The sequence below is a fragment of the Xiphophorus maculatus genome, chromosome 4 (assembly GCF_002775205.1).
Source record: "Xiphophorus maculatus strain JP 163 A chromosome 4, X_maculatus-5.0-male, whole genome shotgun sequence".
Classification (NCBI taxonomy): Eukaryota; Metazoa; Chordata; class Actinopteri; order Cyprinodontiformes; family Poeciliidae; genus Xiphophorus; species Xiphophorus maculatus.
Window position 1 is genome coordinate 27449772 of NC_036446.1, and position 22333 is coordinate 27472104.

At 38.7% G+C, this 22333-nt stretch overlaps 1 protein-coding gene across 2 annotated transcripts in view; it reads left to right on the forward strand.

The window, feature by feature from the left end:
* The first annotated feature begins 4085 nt into the window (after positions 1-4085).
* The window catches only part of LOC102231531 (immunoglobulin superfamily DCC subclass member 4), a 56611-nt gene continuing 38363 nt past the window's right edge, over positions 4086-22333 (forward strand). For both annotated transcript variants that reach the window (XM_023332697.1, XM_023332698.1), the window contains exon 1: positions 4086-4590. In XM_023332697.1, the coding sequence (XP_023188465.1) occupies positions 4524-4590 (67 nt within the window). In that variant the 5' untranslated portion in view covers positions 4086-4523. The remainder of the gene's footprint in view (positions 4591-22333) is intronic.

The window sequence follows — 22333 nt, forward strand, 5'->3', positions numbered from 1 at the left end:
ACTTATCGCGTGAACAAGCTTATTCATGTGTGATGCTAATTTCACTAATTTAATGGAAACATCACATATATGAAATTGCATTTCTGTCCGGACAGATATTTGCGGACATTTGTAATGGAAACGCAGCTACTGCTCTTTTTTTTTTTTTTTTTAAAGGTTTTTATTGGCTCTAGTGGCCTTTATTTGATAGTTAACTGACAGGAAAGTGGGTAATGAGAGAAGGGGGAAGACATGCGGCAAAGGTCACCAGGCCGGGAATCGAACCTGCGACAGCCACGTCGAGGACCAAGGCCTCCTTATGTGGGTTGTGCTTAACCCCTGCGCCACCACAGCACATCCCGCTACTGCTCTTTAATAAAACTTTTAAAACTATCTTTTAAGACGGTATGCACATGTGGGTCACTCATCTAAACATGACAGTTTTAGCAGGTTTGTTTTTTCTTCACGGCATTTAAATTTCACAACAGAATCTCAAAAAAAAAAATCCTTATGTTTTATACTTGCATTGCTAGTTGAAAATTTAGCTTTTTTTTCTCTTTACTGCATATTCCACAAGTATCAAAATTGGACAGAGGTAAATGGATCCATTTTTAGTTCTCCTGAGGGCAAAAATGGCTCTTTGGATTGTAAAGGTTGCAGACCCCTTATCTAAACCGTTCAGTTACAGCTGTGGCTGAACGCTTGGGGTCATTGTCCTGCTCAAGTTGTTTTCTTGCGGGATTGCCGTGGTTTTAGCTCCATCCATCGTCACATGGACACATTTCATCACGAAATGTGTTCAGGGGGGAACACGTTTCGTCGAGGGAAAAGGTCATTTTTTTCAGTGCAATATGCAGTGTTAGTTTTTTCCACCACCACGTTTGGCAGAAAACTGCCAACAAGACTTTGTATAATTTTCTTTGAAGCATGACTTCCTCCTTGCCAGGGTTCCATATCAAGCCAGATTTGTGGAGTGCGCGACTAAAAGTTATTGTGACAACGGATTCTCCCCCTGCCCCGAGCTGTGGGTCTCTTCTACTGTCAATTCATGGCAGCTCCTCTGACAGCGAACTCCTTGCCAGGCCTAAAAGAAATTCCTCAGCCATGCACTTCCATTTTAATTTGTTGCATTACGGTATACTGGCATTTCACATAAAATTAAAGTAAAACACAATTATGTTTGTAGTAGTAACAGGATAAAATATGAGAAAATTCAAGGAGTTGAAAAGTTGTTAAAAATCTTCATTTCAAGGCATCGTAAATTGAAAAGCAAGAAAATATTATCAGGCTAATATAACTGTCAGCCCAATCTTATGCAGGGGATGTAATTCCAGCAGGAATAAAGTTCTTAAAGGAAGTGTGTTAAATCACTAAGTTTATAATTTGCAGTTATTCTGAGGAATGCAACAGATGAAACAGCACACAAGGGGATGATGATCAATAGAAAGAAAACAGAATCAATATCATCATTAGCTGTATCATTAACCTTTGTTTTATCCTGCTGAAGTTACTAATTTAAAGCATTTTACTGCCATTAATCAGTGCTACACTCTAAGCTCATGTAGAGGTCATAGTAGTAGATTTATGTGGATTTTAATAGTCACCACTAATTACATTTTCATTCATTTATTTTGGACTTGAGTCATAGCTTGATTGAATCTTGAGCTTGTTGTGTAAATCACAAGTTTCGTGTCTGTATGCTGATCAGACCCACAGATCGATTCTCTGGGGAACACTGAGGTGTTTGGTCCTGGGATGTCAGCAGTAGATCTTTAGATCTGGTATAAACTGGAATGTCTGAAAATGTTTGCGACTTTTGTTACAAATAACGATCTTAAAAAAAAAAAAAACATGTAGTTATGCCTCTACCCGCTTTGCACATCTAAAGATTTAGTTATGTACAAAACAGCTTAAGGACACAAGTTTTCTTTTACATAATTACTACAGAAGGTGAGACATGATGAATATGCTTTCAACCCTGATTCTATACTTTGTAGAATCCGCTGTTATGACTGCATAACACAACAGCAAATCTTTTGGGGTTTATCTCTACCGGCTGTACACATCCAGAAGTTGAACGTTTTGCCAGTCATCTTTTGCAGAATAATTTATGCTAGGTCAAATTGGATGGGGAGCATCTGTGAGCAGTGATTTTTTTCCATCTATAAATCTTTCAGTTGGGTGTATATCTGTAGGTTGTCTGGACAATTTCAGCACATCGATATGCTTTGACAATTGTAGCTGCAGTGATTATATTTCGGCTTGCTGTCTTGATAGAAAGCGAGCTTCTGCTCCAGGTTCAATTCTTGTAAAAGTTACACAGGTTTCATTGCACGATTCCTCAGCACTCCATCAATCTTCTCATCAACTCTGACTGAGGGTGTTGGGTGAACCCTTTCTACCATCAACAGCTTTTTGTGTGCACTCTAAACACTTCCGCTTTGTTTTATTTTGTCCCTTTCATTCAAAAAATACTCTCCTGGCTTGCTTTCAACAATGATTGCCACTCTTCTTGAAAAGGCGGGTTTGCGGCGTGCACCAAGTGGAGTCATGTTGACAGATTGTCCGACCTGAGTTGTTTGCGATTATGTGCCACTTTGTCTTAGTCTGTCATATTCAATCCCAGTAAGTTGCACCTTGAGGTTTGTGGTTAGCGAGTGACAAAATGTGCAAAAAATAGTTCAAAGGGTATAATTACTTTTGCACAGCACTGTAAGCAAGGACACTTGGGGAAACAAATTAAAGATAGGACTTTGGATGTTGCTGCTGCATATGTGCTTTCAGAAACATTACTGAGAAGCAAGCTTTCCTCTTGTGTTTGTCTCTGCCGTTAGTGCTGCAGTAAAAAAAAGAAATCTCCTCCTCTGCATAGGTGCAACTTGCATAATGAACGGGAATCCACAGGGTATCAGGTGGAGGCAACGGTCCAAATTTTCAGTGTTTTACACCAGCAGAGGAAGAAGGATTAGCAGGAAAATTAGAGCTGGACAACAATTGCAGAGGACACAGTAATTCTATCTGGCTCAATCTCATGAGCCAACACCTCAGACATTTGCTTTTAATCAGACACCTGGGAGCTGCATCCATCCCATTTCATCAGCGCCAATCAATCCTGCATCAATGAATACAGCGAGGCGGGAAATCTGGTAACATGATATGTTATTGCCAGAAAGAACAATTCGATCTCAGACTGGTTTGGTTTCACTGTTGTTTCATCTTGTGCCAGGCAACATAAGAATTTATAACCAGAATAGTAAAACAACACGTATTTAACAGCACATATTAAAGTTGTGGGATTTAAAAATATATATAAAAATCAGCACAAGACTTTCCTTTTATCTCGGGGAGTTCTTTCTGCTAGAATGTCTTGTCATATGGTCTGGAACTTCAGTAAAGCTCCGCGTTTGTCCTGGCCGCTAGTGCTGGCGAGTGTTGGAGATGGTGCTGGCATCAGTGATGCTGAGAGCGCTGCAGGAGGCAGTCTTTGTCTGCACTGGGTAGGCTCGGCTCCAGCTGGCTCCTGCTATGTGTTTACATGCAAAAGTCAGTGGGTCCCTCAGCACATGGAGCAGTGGTGGGGGCAGCAGCTGGTTGATTGATTGGGATGCAGAAGAAGCCCTCCCCTTCACCAGCCCACCTCTTTCTTTTTTTAACTCAGGGTGCACATGAGCCCAGGGTTTACTTAAAAACCATGATCTCCTTTACTAACAAAGGTGCATGCTTTCACACAACATTGCTACAAAAAAGCTTTTAAGAATGAATGTGCTGTTATCTAAATAAATTGCTCTCACGTTGTGTGCAGCTACTTGTTCAGAGCTCCTAAACATCGCTACCGCACAACGCATTAGTAGTCTACACAGACACCCATCCGGACCGCCCTCGACTCTTTATTTTTTGCTCCAGCAAAATGCAGAATCCTTGTACTAGATGAGCCCCTTCCCGTCACCCCGACTGCGGGCAGCCATGGGGCTGAGATGCATTTGCTGTAACAAATTTCCAAGTGCATTTCTAGCCGGCAGCGTGTCTGCTACGAACGGGTCCCCCAAGGGCGAGAGGAAGGCATGGAGTCCAACAAAAAGAGAAAGGCGTGTGTGTGTGTGTGTGTGTGCGTGTTGGCGTGTGTGTGTCACCAACAGCTTCTCCGGACTCCAGCGGACTGCCAGCCAGTCAGCCACTGTCTGGTAAACGGGCGCGTGCGTGAGGGGATACGTGTGCACGTGTGCGGCCAAGCGTGTATGTGTGTGTGGTGTGAGGATAGGAAAGCAGCGCACACACACACACGCTTAACATTCGCTCGCAACATGGCGTTGAAGCGCCGAGAGACACGACAGCTCTGCCCCGAGTAATGCGGTGGTTCTGCGCGGAAAGCCCGGGGACCGCTGCCCGACAGAGACCCAAACCTCCACAGAAACTCCGTTACGCACCGCCGTGGACAATAACGGATTCCAGCGTGTGCATGTCGCCGTGAGGGCTTGAAACTACGGTGTATGTGATTGTATACAGGCGCACGCTTCTGCCCCGCTGGTGGAAATCAAAGGCTGTACATGGCGGTGGAGAATGTTATTTGGCTGTTCTGTCTTCTTTTGCTGTATTGGGGTCCAACCAAGCAAGGTAATGTTCCTTTTTTTTTTTTTTGTAATCATGAAAGAGGTGAGGGGGGGTTGTTTGTATGTGTGTTTGTTTCGGCCGGGTGAACTGGCCGCTCAGATTACATAGAAGTGCAGTCGGCACCAAAGTCGGCTGCCAAACAGAGAGGACAGAGCTGCTGCTGGGGGGAAATCTGCACCTTGCGCCTGGCTGCGTCTCCTCAGTATTCCGCCGTCACCTCACATGGCCTCTGTGCTTGTTTATGAGATCGACGGCTTGTATCTGTGCTTCGGTTGCCTCCCAGCAAAGAAGGCGCCCGTAGGACTCCGGGGGTTGTCAAGTTGCAGAAGAGCCGAATGTTAACACGCTGGGGCGGCCACGGCGCATTGAGCTGAACAGGGAAAGTTTGGTGGCTCAGTGTGAAGACAAGTGAGTTCTGGCTTTCTGTCCACCTTCTCCCCCGAACCCACTGCCCCAAAGAAGAAGAAGAAGAAGAAACAAGCGCAACATTACATCTTTTTAATCCACGCCAAAAAAAAAAACCCACAAAAGGTCTGCAAATGATCAAATGAAACGATGAATATATATCGTGGTTTGCTTTTATTTAAGACGTAAAAGCAACAGTTTAGTTCTCTACTCCTGCAGAAATAATGTCTGCTCCTTGATTATTCCAGCTAGAATAACGGTGTTGCGTTTATTTATTGTTTATTCCAATTTAATAAGTGAGCTATAGAATAATTCATTTAAATTTTGATTAGAATTTGGCTGTAGCTTTCCAGTGCTTATTGAGAGGAATGTTAGAACTGTTTGCCAGTGCGAGCAATATACTGTAAAACTCACTGTTGTCCTGAGTTAAAAAGAACTACATAGTTTACAGGCATGGAGTTCAGTAAACTGGGGTTTATATATAACTAACCCAAAGTTTTCCTTCTTGGGAAAGACCTACGTTCTATGATGTTTACAAATTCACCAACCTGTCAAAGAAGGAGATTTAGAGCTACATTTACAGCAACATTGTTTCGCTAAAGCAACAAACGCATAGTCCAATTTTTTAATGTCAGCAACTTTCTAAGCAACGCATCTCATTCAAATGTCTGTATTTCTAATGATTTCAAGAAAGTAATAATTCGATTTTGTGAAAAATATTTAATCAGATAATAGATGCGACAGATTAAATTGCAAAAAGTCTTAATCTTGAGTACTCGATCTCTTAAATGTCATTTACAGCAGTGATACAGTTACAGTGTCTCCGGTGTGTTTTAATGATTGACTGATTTCTACATAAAACAATCAGATGACAGGACTTAACAGACAGAAAACCTCAGCAGACACTCACACCTTGTTTATGCTTGGCAAGTCTGCATGTGTTAACTGTCAATGTAATCTAATCTATACTAGGAATTCTGCTTGTGTCTGAATAGATGTAGTAGTCATAGATAGACGGGTAGATATCTCAGCATGATTTGCTTATAGTGTCAGATGGTTGGATGAAATGTATAGTTTATGGTTCCGTACAAATGAGGCTTTATGTGTCTTAAATTGAAAAGGTGTCTACGTTCCACTACATACTGCAAGTTTTGCTGTCGTTTTAAAATGAAATGTCTTTAAACCACCTTTATTCGCATTCAACAACTGTTTCTGTCCGGACATTGTTTCGCACCTTGTGCTGCTTCGCCTTGAGCCTCTTTCATTATGTGTTGGTATCAGTAATTGCAAAGAAAGCAGGGACAATGTGCAAGAATTGATGTGGAAGTGTAGAAGGCTGAGTCGAGAAGGTTGGGGGAAAGAAGGAGACTGAATGTGTTCTTTGTTAACTTTAATCTGATAAATGAATAGAGGGCCATGGATAACCACGCACTACGGGCCCCAAGTAAGTTAGAATAAAATTCCCCCCATTGAGATCCTCCTTATATGAGTTGATCTCACAATGGAGGCCATCACACCTAGAACCAGAAATCTAGTATGTAGGTTGTCTATTGTGATTTCATCAAATATGTATACAGAAATGCATATGGTTTGTTCAATATCTATGCTTTAATTCTTTGAAATGTTTAGCTTCTGGTCAACTAAATAATGCTGGTATTCAGTAGCTTAACATTAACTGAATTCTTGGTAACGATCTTATGCATACTTTAGCTAACAAGCTGGATTTTACTGTTTGACACATAAATAGAAAGCTAGTATACTATAATTATTATCTGGTATTCAACATTATTTCTTTGGAATATTCTGTTTAAAGCCACATGCCACTGGATTCTTAAATAAGAGAAATAAAACAGAGGAATAAAGGTTGAGTTGAATAGTCCATAATTTATCATCTTACGGTCCAGTGATGACTGGATCAACTGTCTGCATCAAAACAGAGCGTGAAACGTCTTTACCGTGTGTTTAAAATGCCATTAATGTCTATAGCAACTTTTAGCAGGTGGTCCATTCATACATCTACTGTGTTCTCCTTATCTGAAATTGGGTCAAAGGAATAACAGGTCCAGGAGGGAAACCCAGATTTTCCTTTCCCCAGTGACACTCTCCAACCCATTCAAGGGATTTCTGAGTTGTTCCCAGGCCAGATGGGATATGTAGTCCTGCCAGTATTTTGTACGCTCAGGAGGCCCAGTATTTTCTTCACCTGAAGTTTACTTTTGATTGATTGTTTATGTTTGCTGTAGTTCAAGTGCAAGTCTCAGTCAAGAGCGGTTTTCTGAAATGAAAATTCTAGAAGCCAACAGTTTCAATCTGGACTGATCACCCTGGGATACTATTGTAATTATTTACCCTCTTATGCTATGCCAAGCTTATTAATTTTGAGTGAAGCTCTGCGAGACACCATTTTCATATTTGTCACTTATTACGAATGTGTCTTGAAGTCTTCAGAAAGGTTTTTTTTATGAATCCAATCCAAAGGAAAGAGCCTCTGGACATTCCAAAAGCAATTGTCAGTGATTGTTCAGAGTGCAATAATTGTTTAAATAAATGTTCAAAGTCTTCTGAACTAGTGTAAATTTTTACTATTTGGAACTAAGCTTTTTGAATTACACACAGGTGGGCATGCTATAATTAATAAATCCACAGTTCAGATGCACATACAAAAGCCTCACACAATTTTCCCTTTTATAGAAACAAAAAGGGTCTGTAAATTTGTGAGGTTTTGTGCTTCAAAATCTGTTCACAAAAGCTTAGAAATAATAAATATTTAACACAAAATCAAATAAACACAACACTGCTAAGAAATCTACCAAAGGCAATCATAACAGAACCAAAATCAGTGACCAATCTATGTCCTCGGTGCAGGTTGGCATTCAGATAAATGTAATGCCTCAGCATGGACGGGCTGATGTGAGTCTTAGTTTTTTGCCCTGGTTTTGAGAAGATATGCTGCCAATCAAAACAAGGTTCTGATCAGAGCAGAGCCACTGAGACTGAGAGCTGAGCAGTGAATGGGAGTCAACTCTTTTGATTCCCTACAAAGAATCGGTTGTAGTGATCAAAACCCATCACTGTTCCATGTGGAGTAGAGTGAGAATGAGTGAAGTGTAAGGTTTCCCCCAGAAAACTAGCTATGCCTGGTGGTTGGGGTGATTAGGCAATCATTCATCCAGTGGTCTGTTGTGTTTTTGAGTTAAAAAATGTTTAAAGTTGACAGGAAATTTGAAAATATCACTTGACACTTATGTGCTATTGGAAGATTACCGTATTTTCCGCACTATAAGGCGCACCACATTATAAGGCGCACCTTCAATGAATGGCCTATTTTAAAACTTTTTTCATATATAAGGCGCATAGAATAGACGCTACAGTAGAGGCTGGGGTTACGTTAGGCATCCATTAGATGGAACTGCGCTACAGGGAATGTGAAAAAAACAGTCAGATAGGTCAGTCAAACTTTATTAATAGATTACAAACCAGCGTTCTGAAAACTCTGTTCATTCCCAAAATGAACAAACAGCTGTTGTATTATTTTCCCCGAGGTAAAGTCAGTGACGTGGTATTTTCATGACACAGTTTATCTTTTAACAACAGCAAGGTATAACATATAGTGGAGGGGAACTTTTCCTCGATTCAATAAACACGTAAAAAACAGTCTGATACTGTTACGGTAAATCAAACGTTAGAACAATCACAATATATATCCATTTCCGCTATAACCACTGATTGGTTCATGTTAAATTCTCTCGCTGCTGCTCTGTTCCCGTCTTCTACTGCGTCACTGATTGCCTTGAGCTTAAACTCTGCGTCGTAAGCGTGTCTCTTAATAGGAGCCATTTTGGGGTCTTTACACAAACACACAAATGGAAATGAAACGGCACGCTTCACGCAGTCATATATCCCAGCATGCACTGCGCGCTTCTTCTTCTACAGGGGAAAATGAAGTCGGCGGCTGCTTACCGTAGTTGCGAGACCTGTTGTGGCGCAATATTGGTCCATATATAAGGCGCACCGGATTATAAGGCGCACTGTCGGCTTTTGAGAAAATTGAAGGTTTTTAGGTGCGCCTTATAGTGCGGAAAATACGGTAATGTCAGAACACAAACTAGAACATCTTAAAAAATGCTAACATTTTTAAAAAACTTAAATAAAGTAATGCTTAGCCTTGTGGGGGCACAAGTAAAGCTTGTTGGCCCGCCAGGCTTATAATACACTGAGGAAAACCCTGAAGAGGAGCCCTGCGGGGTTAGAACCATCAAAGGAAAAGGGGCATTATTGTTTGGTCTTCTAGTCTTCTATTCAAGCTGTTGTTTGTGTGCCATCAAGTTAGAAAATAACTTGAGAAATAACCATTGTTTCTGGCTTCATAATAATAACCTTAATCAATATCCTCTTTGCTCGAAAAAACACAATGCTGAGAAAGCTGGATTTATTCTGTGTTTGGATTGCAGACAAGAGATAAAGTGACACTGACAAAAAAATGTATGTTGCTGATGAAATGAAAATGCTACAATGCTTCCACTATTAGTGCTACTAGTAATAATAGTGATATTTGATTTAAAAATACAAATATTCTGATAACTGCAAAAATGTACTCACCTAAAAGTTTGTACTAATTTGTGCTGGGAGAGGGAACTTTGCCTGAGTGTTCTTGTCATCATTGACGTTTGACATTGACTTATAATGGCTTTTCATATATAAAAATGATTACAGTTTAGTTTTTTACAAACAGATCCTTTTTTTTACCATTTTGTTCACCCATTGACCATTTTTCAGACTTACTAGATTATGAAAAACAGTGAGCCTTCTTGATTGATGAGCTTTACTACGTATGTGTCTGATAGTTCACTGCTTGGATTATTACCAGTGACCGTCATTTTGTTGCAGACCTTTGAGTACATTTCACTCACCTCCTAAACTGGAGTGTTGAGTGGAAGTGGCAGTGGGAATACGGGCTGGTAAGCAGTGGGCACAGTGAGGGATGCCTTAATGGGTGCTGGGCAAACTTGAGGTCAAGGGCTATTCCTACATGCACAAGGAATATGAATTTGTCTACTCCAAGTATCAAATGGAAATAAGCGCGCTACACTTAACACAACACAAGCAAATGAATTTAACAAAAGTCTAGACAGCTCTTTGTTTTCCCTGTGTTTAGTCAAACAGTTCTGCAGCTATTAAAAAAGATAATTATCTACAGTTATGCAAGGGTTTATAAGAAACTGAATTGGATTTTCAAAATAATGAGTCACAGGTAGTGACTGAACACTAACCTGAAAAACACCATTTTTATTAAACATGACAGCATGACTTTTAAAAACTCACATTTATCTTATCCCTGTGCGCTAACTAGTTTTTCTTATGTGTTTCTGCTTTGTCCAGCTTAAAATCCCAGCTTCCACTTTTGGCAATACACCCACCCTCCCCCTGGTATAATTCCACAGAAGCAGCAGAGTGTGATATGCCTTGATCAAACTTAAATGTACATTCATCTCTTCCACTGGTCTTGTCATGGCGCATTCGTCAGTAGAGCATGCATGAGTTCTAGACAGAACATTGACTGCAAGTACATTTCAATTAGTTTGTCTCACAGATTAGAAACCAGTAGTTATTCAGAAGGGGTACTTTTTTTTTTTTTGCAAGATTTTATAATGTGTTGACATCATTATCTGAAGTTCTAACAAAATGTCAGTGACGTGCTTTTCTCAGATACAAATTAGACATAATGACCTCACTGTTTTAATTCTAAATCATTCTCCAATGGGCTTTTGCTGGATTGACATTCTCATGGTACGATAACCTTTAGTAAAAATCCATAGTACTGTATTTTGCAATTTAACATTTTAAACAAAAATGCACAACATGAACTGATTGTCTTTATTTCTCACAAAAGCAACAATAATTCCTACTGCTGCAAAAATGATATTAATTCCTTCTGCTATATTCTTAGTAATCACCTTGACTTGTTGCTACTTTGATTTTGATACACAACCTGGAGCAAAATTATACAATACAACAAACATATTGTCATTTAAGTATTTTTACAAGTATTGTTAACCATCCTGCATTGACTGTGGCTCAATGGGAAGAGTGGTCATCTTAAAATAGGATAGTTGTGGGTTTAATTCCAGCTTCATCCCCTGTAAAATGCTGACCTCTCCTTGAACAAGACACGTAGTGTGCAACTGGGTGAATGCGGCTTGAGTGTGGTCATAAAAGCGCAACATAATTTCATTTCATCTACCAATTAGCTGTAAGGGCTTCTTGTGCAGGACAGGTTCCCTGTTTGTTCCTCTGCCCTTCATTAAATAACACAAAAATAAAAAGCAAATTACTTGGTTTTTAAGCTGAGTAGTTGGGGAACTAGCCTGCAGTCAGCTGCTTTACAAGCAAGCTGATTATAAGTTACCATGTGTAGTTTTGGAACACTTGGAATACCCAGCCAGAATGCTACTTAAGGGAGTCTCTACTGTGTGTATAAATGCATATTAAGGTATATTTAATGATATTAAAACAGGCAGTTATAAGCATTCTCTGAGGGCATTTCAAGTGTTAGGATTTCACTTATTTGCAGGCGGCTGCATATAGCACAAATTAGTGTAATATTTAAAATAATGTATTTGATCATCAGAAAACCTATTATCTAGACCGAAGAACCACCATGTTAGTTGTCTTTTGTTTGTCGCAGTTGTTGAAGTGGAGGAAAAAAAATGGTCAAAAAAGAAATCGGCTATTAAAAGTTTATCTGTGCATTCAAGCTTAATTCTGACTTTCCTGCACAGAAGCTTTTAGATCCGTTTGCTTCGGTTCATGTAGTACGATTTCTGCTTGACACATTTTACAAACTAAAGTGCTGATTCATTCTAATGTGACATTGACCAGATGGGGGGAAAAAAATACTACATGTGGAATGCTTGATCAGTCAGAGAATGTGAATGCCGCACACTCAACTTTAAGGTTTTAGGTGATTATCAAAGTAATAGTTCCCTATCAGGGCCATTTGTCATGATAAAAATGTTTCCTGCACACCTTTGATCAGACTCTGGTGACTGAAGTGGAAACTTGAACCTTCAAATAGGTACTTCATAAATCTTTTGGCGGTATCGCAGTAAAACGCTTGCTACGATTTCTTTAATTGGGTCTCTTTGGAGGGTCACGGGCGATAACATAAAACTGAAACAATCACAAGAACACTTTGAACTTGTATGGGGGAAAATGATTAATAGAGTACTATATTTTAAAATAAGACATTAAATCACCCTAAAACTCACATTTTTATATCATAACTTTAATTATGAATTTCTCATTTTGAGAGTGTAGTAGGGTGGCTATAAATATAATTGAAATAGTAAGTACTTAGAAGAAATATATCCTTGTTGTTGTCAGGTTTGAGTAATTAACCCTTCTGCAAAGTATGTGATAAATACTTTTGTAAAGCTAGCAACAAAATGTAGACAATAAAAAATCTTAGTCACCTTGACAGAAATGGGTGGAAAGTGTTTTTGAGACAGAAGATTGATTACACAGCAGTGCTGTGTTCAAAGTCCATTTTCTAACTTAAAGCACATGGCTGTAAAGTTTCACTAAAGTGACACAATCGGTCAGAGAATACCCATTTTACATACGCACACATTTCACATGTTTTATTGCAGCTCATTTAAGTCTGTAACTTAAGCTTTAAAGTATTTTCCCTGCAATTTTAAATTGGCACTGTAATTATATCTAAAAAAAACTCACCTATGGGTATTTCCTTGTTGTTTGGTAATTGCTAATACCAACTTCTGACAAGATACATGTATCGTTTATGTTTAATATTTTTGGAGTCTGGAGGCAACAGTACATTTAACATTTAAACATTTCTGCAAGATAATTTAGTCATATTTAGTAAGTATCAATGAAATGTTCTTTTATTTCAGAAACTTGATTCACAAAGTGAAAGACATTATATAGATCAGTTACCCACAGACTGATGTTTTCAAGCCTTTTTTTCTAATCATTATGGCAATTTTCTGCTGTACAGTTAATGAAAATATATTTAAAATGAAAGTATTACATTAGATCATCTGAAAAATTTTTAAATCAGAAATGTGGGTTTTGTGAAAAAGCCCACACATAAATATATATATATATATATATATATATATATATATATATATATATATATATATATATATATATATATATATATATATATATATATATACGTATATATCGCTCAAAGATGGTGCTTTTTAAAATGTAAGCATGAAAAAAGATTCTCCTTTCACATCTATTTCTCCTCCTCACCAAATAAGTTTATTCATTTTTGTTTTAATTTCAGCGACGCAAATATCCGTAGTGTTGTTGAGAAATTTTCATCCCTCTTTTACATTTCTGACACACATGCTGATATCTTGAGACTTTTAACAGTAGAACAGGCTGTTTAGAGAACAGCTTATGGAACCTGGCAAATTAAGCTTCTGTTTGTTTGTGTATGTGTGTGTGTGGGTGTGTGTGTATGCGTTTGGTTAGGTAATGCAATGTTCCCAGTGTTCCTCCTTGCTTGTCTGGGAGCTTGAGTGTGTTAGCTGTGATTTGTGACTGCATCTTGATCCATTCCCCAGAGAGCAGATACTAATTTTGGATGCATATTATTTAAAGACGCCCTGGGTTAAGTTATATTTGTGGAATGAATATGTTGATTTTTTTTTTTATGTCATCTTGTGCTGTAGCAATTACAGCTTTAAGTAGTCAGTGTGATGGTGAAGGTTAGTGCATGTTTTTATTCGGTTGTTGGTGACAGTGGCTCTCGAAATGTCCGAGCATGTGGCTCTGTTTCAAAAAGCAGAGAGTTTTGGTCACGTGTATTTGGTCATGAACATTTAATATCAATACTAAGGATTCTGAAAATTCAAGTCATAAAAATAAACAATACTATTTGGAGAAAAATCATTTTTTGAAGTTTTACAGTAAAATTTAATAAAACATAATTTTTTTTGTTTGTGTTCTGGTATTGCAACACTCTCACCCACTTAAAATGCCTAATATCACACACAGCTGTAGCACAAAAGGTGTGCATCAATACAATATCATTAAAAAGCAGGGGTGCACCGATCCATCCCTGGAGATCTCTCTAGTGACTTTTTGTTTTTCAGTGAGGGTGTGGATAACTTTTTTTTTTAACCCCTTAAACGTCACAAGTACACTGGTGTCCTCATGAGCATATTGACTTATATGTGTCTTGAGGGTGACAGTTAAAGGGTTTTAAATCGTTTTTTGGCCAAAATTGGACAAGGCAAGTCAAACTTTTTAGAGACCAGTGATTAGCCACAAAACTCCAATAAGTTCACCCTTATTACAAAGTATTTTAAAGGATTTCTGTCCAGTCTAAATGTCAGATGTTTAGTTTAAAGTTCTCCTGACGGTTGACGTGACGGTGAGCACCATGGTGGAACTGAAAGAGTTTTGTGAGGCCTTCAGAAAGAAAATTACAAAGTGTCCATCAAGGGATTGAAAGAGGCCCCAAAAGCATTTGAAATGAATCACTCATTTCACTGTAGACAGCGGCATACAAGACTACTAAAAACCACCGCCTACCTGCCTGCCCAAGTCTGTACATAGAAACAAACTCACCCTGATAAAAGACTTCAAGCTGCAACTAGCACTGACTTCTAAAAGAATCACACAGTTGAATGTAAGGAGTGTGACAGTTTTCCTCAGAGCGATTTCAGAGAGTGGTAGATGGCTTCAAGAAGCGTCTCATTGAAGTTAGTTTAGCCAAACGGGGAGTAACACTAGTTATTAGGGGTCAGTGGATCCTAAAGATAGATGTAGCAGAGTATCCCAATGTTTTCCTCTCGTCTTCTCCTCCACTCCTTTGGATCTGTTGACCAATATCTGGGTGTAGTCTTTGCTTGTAACATGTCCATTAGGACGCCACCGGTACATCTTATGAGCAAAGACTGTTATGAGTACAATTAAGAATAAGATAATTTTATTAGTCTCCCATAGGAGAAATTTGTCTTGGAAGCAGGGGCAAAACTGCAATACAACAATAAAAGGCCATCCAAAAGGACAGTAACCATAAATAAATACATAAAAACAAAAAATACATAAAAGCACAAATGGCAGGTCGGCACTACATCCCCATAACCATTTCCATTCACATACAATACATCCTCTACATGCTACTCTTGATCACCGTCTGGACCTCCTATTACTCTGTCCAGGCCCCGCTAGTCTGCCATTTATCAGGTTAATGGGGAGAGGTACAAATAAATGTTTCAGACGGTTATATTTGCACAGGGGGGCCCTGAACCTTCTCCCTGAATTACCTAGAACATATTCTGATGCGAGCGCATGTGACCCATCAGACAAGATGTTCTGAGCTTGCCTGATGGTAGCCTGCTCAAACAGGTGCTGTGGAGAAGATGGATCCAGAGTGTTGATGATCTTACTTGCCATCTTCACCAGACTCTGAATTTGAGTTTTTAATTTAACAGTGAGATTTCCAAACCATCCAGTAATGCCATATCTCAGAATAGACTCGACGGTTGCCCTATGGAAGATCAACATCATCATTTTAGAAACGCCACACAATCGAAGTCGTCTAAGAAAATGGAGACGCTGGTGAACCTTTGCACATACATTTGTCACATGTGTGCGCCAACTCACACCACCATCTAGTATGTACACACCTAAATATTTAAAAGATGTAACCTGTTTGATGGAGCAGCCATGTATGGCTATAGGACTCCAGTTAGTGACTGATTTAGGATCCAGAAATGACTCAACAGTTTTTGAGGTGTTTATCTGTAGTTTATGATAGTCACAACAAAAAACAAACTCATCTACTGTATGGCAGCTCTATGACTGTCTGGATTGTCTGTTAAAAGACTCAAAATAACAGTATCATCTGAAAATTTTATTATATACTGATTGGGTTGAGAACTGACACATTCATTTGTGTACAAAATAAAAAGGTAAGGCGAATTGACGCAACCTTCAGGGGCCCCTGTGCTACTTAACTCGGAATCAGAGAGAACTGAATTGTATTTTACTTCCTTAGGTCTTTTTGATAAAAAAAAAACTTGATTAAAAAAGGATTAACCTCCAACTGTACCAATTTCCTGTATTTTCAACACAATAAGCACCAAGATAAATTCTTTAGAAAAAAGTAGAAGCATACTTTACAGCAACTGTGGAGGTTTTAAGTGAATTATGTTTAAAGTTGACAATAAACTTGTAATCTTCAAGTTAAGTGTACCACTATGATCAAGACTGATCATTTTAAAGTTGTATAGCAGATTAATAACTGTCATTTTGTTATAATAATAACTCTGTCAGACTTTTCTGACATAATTTTGTGGCAGGTTTGTGCCTCTCATTGTTCAATGTGGCGGGGGTTGAAACTTGCACAATATAACGGGCCATGCAATGTGTACCTATCACATTATGGTTGTGGAGGTCCGAAACGCAAGCAGGAAGTAGCCAAGATTATAAATAATCATTGAGTTATTGAAATAAACACAAGGAAACCTAAGCAAAATAAAATGGGAAATTGTATCCTACCTAGGTCTCAGGGCATGATAGCAGAAATTCAACGGGTGGATCTGACAAATAATTGAAAGTGGGAGGGTGACTACTAGGTAAGGACTGGTTGGATGTTTAGAGAAGTTTTCAGTTAAGAGGGAAACCAAGTAACTAACCAATACAAAATGCAACAGATGACAGTGGCGAACTTTGTTGTCTAATCTTTTTTGTCTTCAGTTACCAGAAAGACTATTCATCCATCTGTAAAAGTACAGAAACTTTAAGATTTCTCTAACACAAATGTTTTTGATTCATCTCATTGTCCTGAAGAGAGGAAACCTGATTGAATTTTGCTGCTGCTGCTTTGACTTTGTTGTACTTTAATGCCAGTGAAGAGATAATATATTATTCTTGAGGCACATTATTGATTTACAGCACCATCTTACTTCATTATGTTCTCAGCTTTCTTACATGTTCTGAGTCAAGCATTTAGCAAGCAGTACTTTAGGTTAAAGGCTGTACAGAAATTCCTCTGGCTTCAGAACACGGGTTCAGCGTGTCACATCAGTGATCAATGTGTCAGTATCTAGAAAGACTTGTGTTCATCCGGTCGTCCTAATCGAACCGCAGGTCGCCAGCTCTCAGTATCTCCTTGCTGTTTGCGCAGCCTCTTGAGAGCAGAGTTGCTCTGTAGGTGGCCATGCAGGAGGGGCAGAAGTGGGTTATTTGTCGAGGTTTTACCGATGTGTATTCTGTGAAGAGGCAGTTCTCTGGCACTTCCTGTTGAGCTGTTCTTTCACTTGTAGCCCACTAATATTTTTCTCCGCAACAGAACCAAAATAAGCATGTTTTGTGGATCTCCTTAACAAATATTTGTGCATTCGTAATGAGTATGCAAATGGTCCTCATTTACATCCAGCATACTATTCAAAGACCATACTACAGCCCTCTGATAGGAAATATCTTGCGAGAATCCCGCTGTGAGCATATGTTAAGCTTGATCAGAGCCTCACCGCAGTGCATGATGTCAAATGACTTATGCAGTGATATGCCTCATCCTGATCTTGTGTGAAATCTGAGCCCTTGAAGCGTCATATAGATATGCTACAGCTTCATCTTTCAGAAAGGAGCAAAGAGATTAAAACAAGTTGTTGCAAGTGTCCAGCCCACATGTTGCTTTTTCTTTAAATTCACATCGTCTTAGTTCATTTTTCACGCCAGTAAGTCTAACAACAGCTTCTACCTCACAAACTGGTGTTGCCAGTTCCTTACTGTAGGATAACTGTGCCGTGAATTTGGATGTTTATATCCAGAACCTGCTGTGTTACTCCCATGTTAGCGTTGTTGCAAGCCTTGTTGACTCTTGCAAGTGCATCTGGCCCTTGACATGGCCATTTGGAGGCCCCATGTAGCTGGGAGGGGGCAGTGCATGCAGGAGAGGAGCTCCGTGATTGGACGAAGCTTAGCTGGTATGAATGAACACTGTACACAGAGCAGCAGAGACTCCAGGGAAACGCCGCCCCCCTCATTCTCTAGCTCCGCGTTGCCCTATCACCCCACATCAGCACAACAAACTATTCCAATTTAACCAATACAATTGGTGTGAGACTTTTAATTTAGGGGTACTCTATTCAGTGCTTCTGAGTATAAATTATCTACTTGAACATAGTTTTAAGTCATTTTAAAATTCTATAAAATCAGTTATATTTGAAAGGTTTTCTGAAATCATTATACTCATTGATTTAATTACCCAAATAAATTTGATTATTTCTAACTTGTATATATACAGACCAGGCAATACTTCTATGTCAATAAATATTTATTGATCAACTGCAAGAAACAAAAACATCCACACAATCAAAATTTGGTGTATAAACAAGACAATAATAACATGCACTTAAATAATTGTATATATCTAATATTATCTTCCTAAATATACATTTATGATCGACAAACTGTGATTGGTCAGTTGGTGGCGAAAACTCACCTTCAGGTGTCACTGCATTGCAAAACATGACTTTCCTGATAAAATGTTTGCTTCTTTTACATTGTGTGCTGTTTTACGAGAGATATGTGGCCTAACTATAAACATTGTCACCTCTGACTCTGAAAATTAAAAGTAGTTACTGTCAGTCGCTTCAGCCAGTCGCCTCTATGCAGCCTTGTGACTAACACAAAATTAAATTTACCTTGAACTGTGTCCTTTTAGTTTTAAAGGGGAACCCCCCCGCCCCCCTCAAAAAAACATTCCTTACATTTTAGTTGAGCTCCGATTAAAGAGCTGCCATGAAGAGACAGCATTTACAGAGACTATGCGGCTATAGAGTTCACCTTTGCTGAAATCTTTGAATTATTGTGGGCTTTTTAGGACTGCAACTCTGTTTCTGCCCGTAAGTTGGTGTGATAAAAACACTGGTGTATCTGTGTGCGAGGAAACGCAGCTGGAATGGCTCACGCTCGACACAGCAGCTGTTACATGGCTGATTGACTAACAGCCTCACTGCGGCTCCTCTCCACAGGATACGGAAAGTTATTGGTTAATAGTTTCAGCTAGAATCACACTGCTGCATGTTATTATGTTTTGATTATTCGTCACTTTTATTTTTTATTTTTTGATCTGGCTAATTGAGTGGGATTTATATATATATATATATACAGTATATACTGTATATATACAGTATATATATATTTGCCAAGCATTTATACTTGATTGATGTACAGTTTAAAATGGCATTAAAAAAATGACCAAACATAAAATAACTCCCTAAGATGAAGTTCCAGTGACTGAACTAAAATCAGTATCTAGAAAGACTTGCGTTGAAATATCTTGAAAATCCTTAAGGCTTAAACAAAATAATGTATTTTAATACAATTAATTAGGAATTTCATCTTTAAAATCCTACTTAGATTTATAAAATTGTTATAATATAGTTGAACTAGTGTTGTAAACAAAAGTTGTATAGCATCAGCTGTAAATAGTAATCATAAATTAATTGACTCTGGAAGCCTGACGAGCTCATATTAGTGAGTTCACTAATCATATAATTGATTGTTTTTTTATTGACCTAATAAACCATCTAATAACCGGCTGACTCACTCTTATTCCAAGACAGTCAAATCTCAAAAAGAGCCGAAGATGGTTGCCTTGGAGATTTGTTTCAGGAAGTTGTTTTAAGTTGTTTTCTGTACCTGGAATAATTCCCGAACAGCTGACTTTCCTTTTATGACGGGGCGCAAGGGGGCAAAAGGTCAGTGCTTTCTTCAACCATCACACTCAACTGACTGACAAACTGACTGAAGGGCAAAAACAAATGTGAGCTACTAGCTCTGAAAACTCATCCACACATGTTGAAATCCCAGCAGTGGGAAGGGAAAAAAAAAGTCTGGCCCACAGCTAGATCCAATAAACTAATCCATATTTGTTTTCTGTGAACAGCTAAACATTTAGACAGCAGTAGATTAAAACTGTCGCTGATATTCTGTTATTGCACAGGCATTTAAACTTTCACGTTGAAACCAAGGAGTCTCCGTCTCCCTGCAGCAATTATCACAACCCTGCTTGCTTTAGTTATCAAAACTGCAGCTTGGAAATAGCGATTCATTCACATGGTGGGCGCTGAGATTTGATTTCTGACCGTGAGCTTTTAAAAGTGGTCAGTTATTTAATTCTTACGTCTTAGACAAAACACAAATTTGCTCTTGATTTCAGACAATGTTTTTTTTTCCAAGAGAAGTGTTATCATGCATGATACAATTTTAAAAATATGGAAACGCAAATACATGGTAATAATTGCTGTTTATGGATCAATTTAGCATATTTACAGGGCAATGGTACAGATGGTAGCATTTATACAGATGCCACCATCTGTTTCATTGTGCACTTTCATTCAAATGAGAAATTACCTATTATATTATTATACGACCCAAATCCAACATCCTGCTGGAGTCTTTAAAAAGTTATGAAACTTTAAGGCATTTTAGCAGCAATGTTGGATAATTTGCAGCATCATTCTTGAGTCACGAGGTCAAGTCAAAGTAAGCAGAATCAGTTTAAAGGAGGTGAGCACTACAAAAACAGAACCCTAACTTAGTTCTAGTTTTCTGTCGAATTTTAACTTTTCTGACGGTGTATTAGAGCAATACTGTTTAATTTCTTTTTGCTTCATTTTATTATCAGACACTGTTTTTTATGTATATGTGAGATAACTTTTCTGCAATGCTGAGCTATGAATACTTCATGACTTCAACAGTTCTCTGTTATGACACCAACATTTCAACACCGCCTTTGTTCCAAGTATGAAATATATACAATATGTCATTGGGTTTTCAAAAGACTTTGCACAACCTTTTGTCCAGTTGTAAGTCTGGAAGGACCATTGTATCTTCTTTTTATAGTCTTGAGTGTTGTGGTCATGGCTCAGATGAATAATTTAAGGATTTAATTGAAACACTTTGCAGACTACAAAGCTTCGATAGCCTCCATTATACCAAACAGAATGTTTTCGAGAGAGAATAGGAGATGTCAGCATATTTTTAAAGCAAAGACAATGGTAAGTGTCACAGCCATTATTTTTGGAATAAATATCTACTAAGATAGAAAATCTTTCACTTCCTCTAATTTTACACCAGACTAACGCTGCCCATTATCGAGGTGCCCAAGATGTTGCTGGATCTCAAGAAATTCGAAAAAGGCAAGCCCTTTTGGAGCAGGGAGTACGGCTTTTCATCCCCAGATGGTCACTTGATCCTTGAATGTGAAATAAATGAAACGAGACTGTATTTCCACAGCGAAAGCAATGCAATGTGAACGTGGCCAAACGGTGCGCTTTCCACACTCTTGATTTCAGTATACACGCGCCATTCGGAACAGGAGCACAATGAATGTGACACGCATACTTAAAGAAGTAAACTAATTTTATTTCTCTTAACTTTAGGAAGCAGTACAATAGGAGCTGAACTGATTTAGACTGATTTCTGTATGAGATGAGAGGCTTAAGCCTTGTAGAGAAACGTGGTGTCAAATTTTAAAAAGTCTGACGGAGTGATTTTTACCCAACAGTGCTTGGCAATGTTTTTTTTTTTTTTATTATTTTTGCAATGAAAACTGTCAGTGTTTCAGCGGCTTATTGGCATGATGAAATGATGGAGGTGAAATAGTTTCCTATATGTAGAATTATACACTGGTCACAGCAAATCTCTCCAAGCCAGGAACTCCTTTCTACAGGAAGTGTAGACTGATCTCTATGGTCCCTCAGAAGATTAGCCACTAGTCCTGAACATGGCATGCTTTTTGTTTTTAGGGAGGGGAGGTTGTGATGGCGAGAGAGGAATGTTTGAGGCTGACGGATTTCAAATGTTACAGATAAATCTAGTCATTTGCAACAAACAAGATTTGTTGCAACTATTTCGACAGGGATCCACCGCTGAAGTTTTATGAATGGTCAAAACATTTGGGGGAACTCACGGGCAATTTTAGCTGCAGATCATGTTGCCCGTGTCTTCAGATATTGATTACAAAGCCGGCATACGCGCCTCAATTTAACTTGTGGATATGTACGGGAGACCCTTCCTGATTTTAGCACAGTCTGTTTTGGGAACAGTAGTCCAAAATTGGACCAAAGCCAATTCTTAAGGTGCCAAACTGTTCCTCTCGTCACCTAAATATGCTTAATGACAGTTTATGGGTGATGTTTCTTTTTTTTTTTTTTTGATTTTTTTTTTTTTGTACAAATCCATTTGTTCCATTTTGTACATTACCGGACTCTGGAGCAGCTGAAGATATTCTTCCAACTGGGCTGCAAATCTCTGCAGCTCATCAAGACTTACTGTGAGC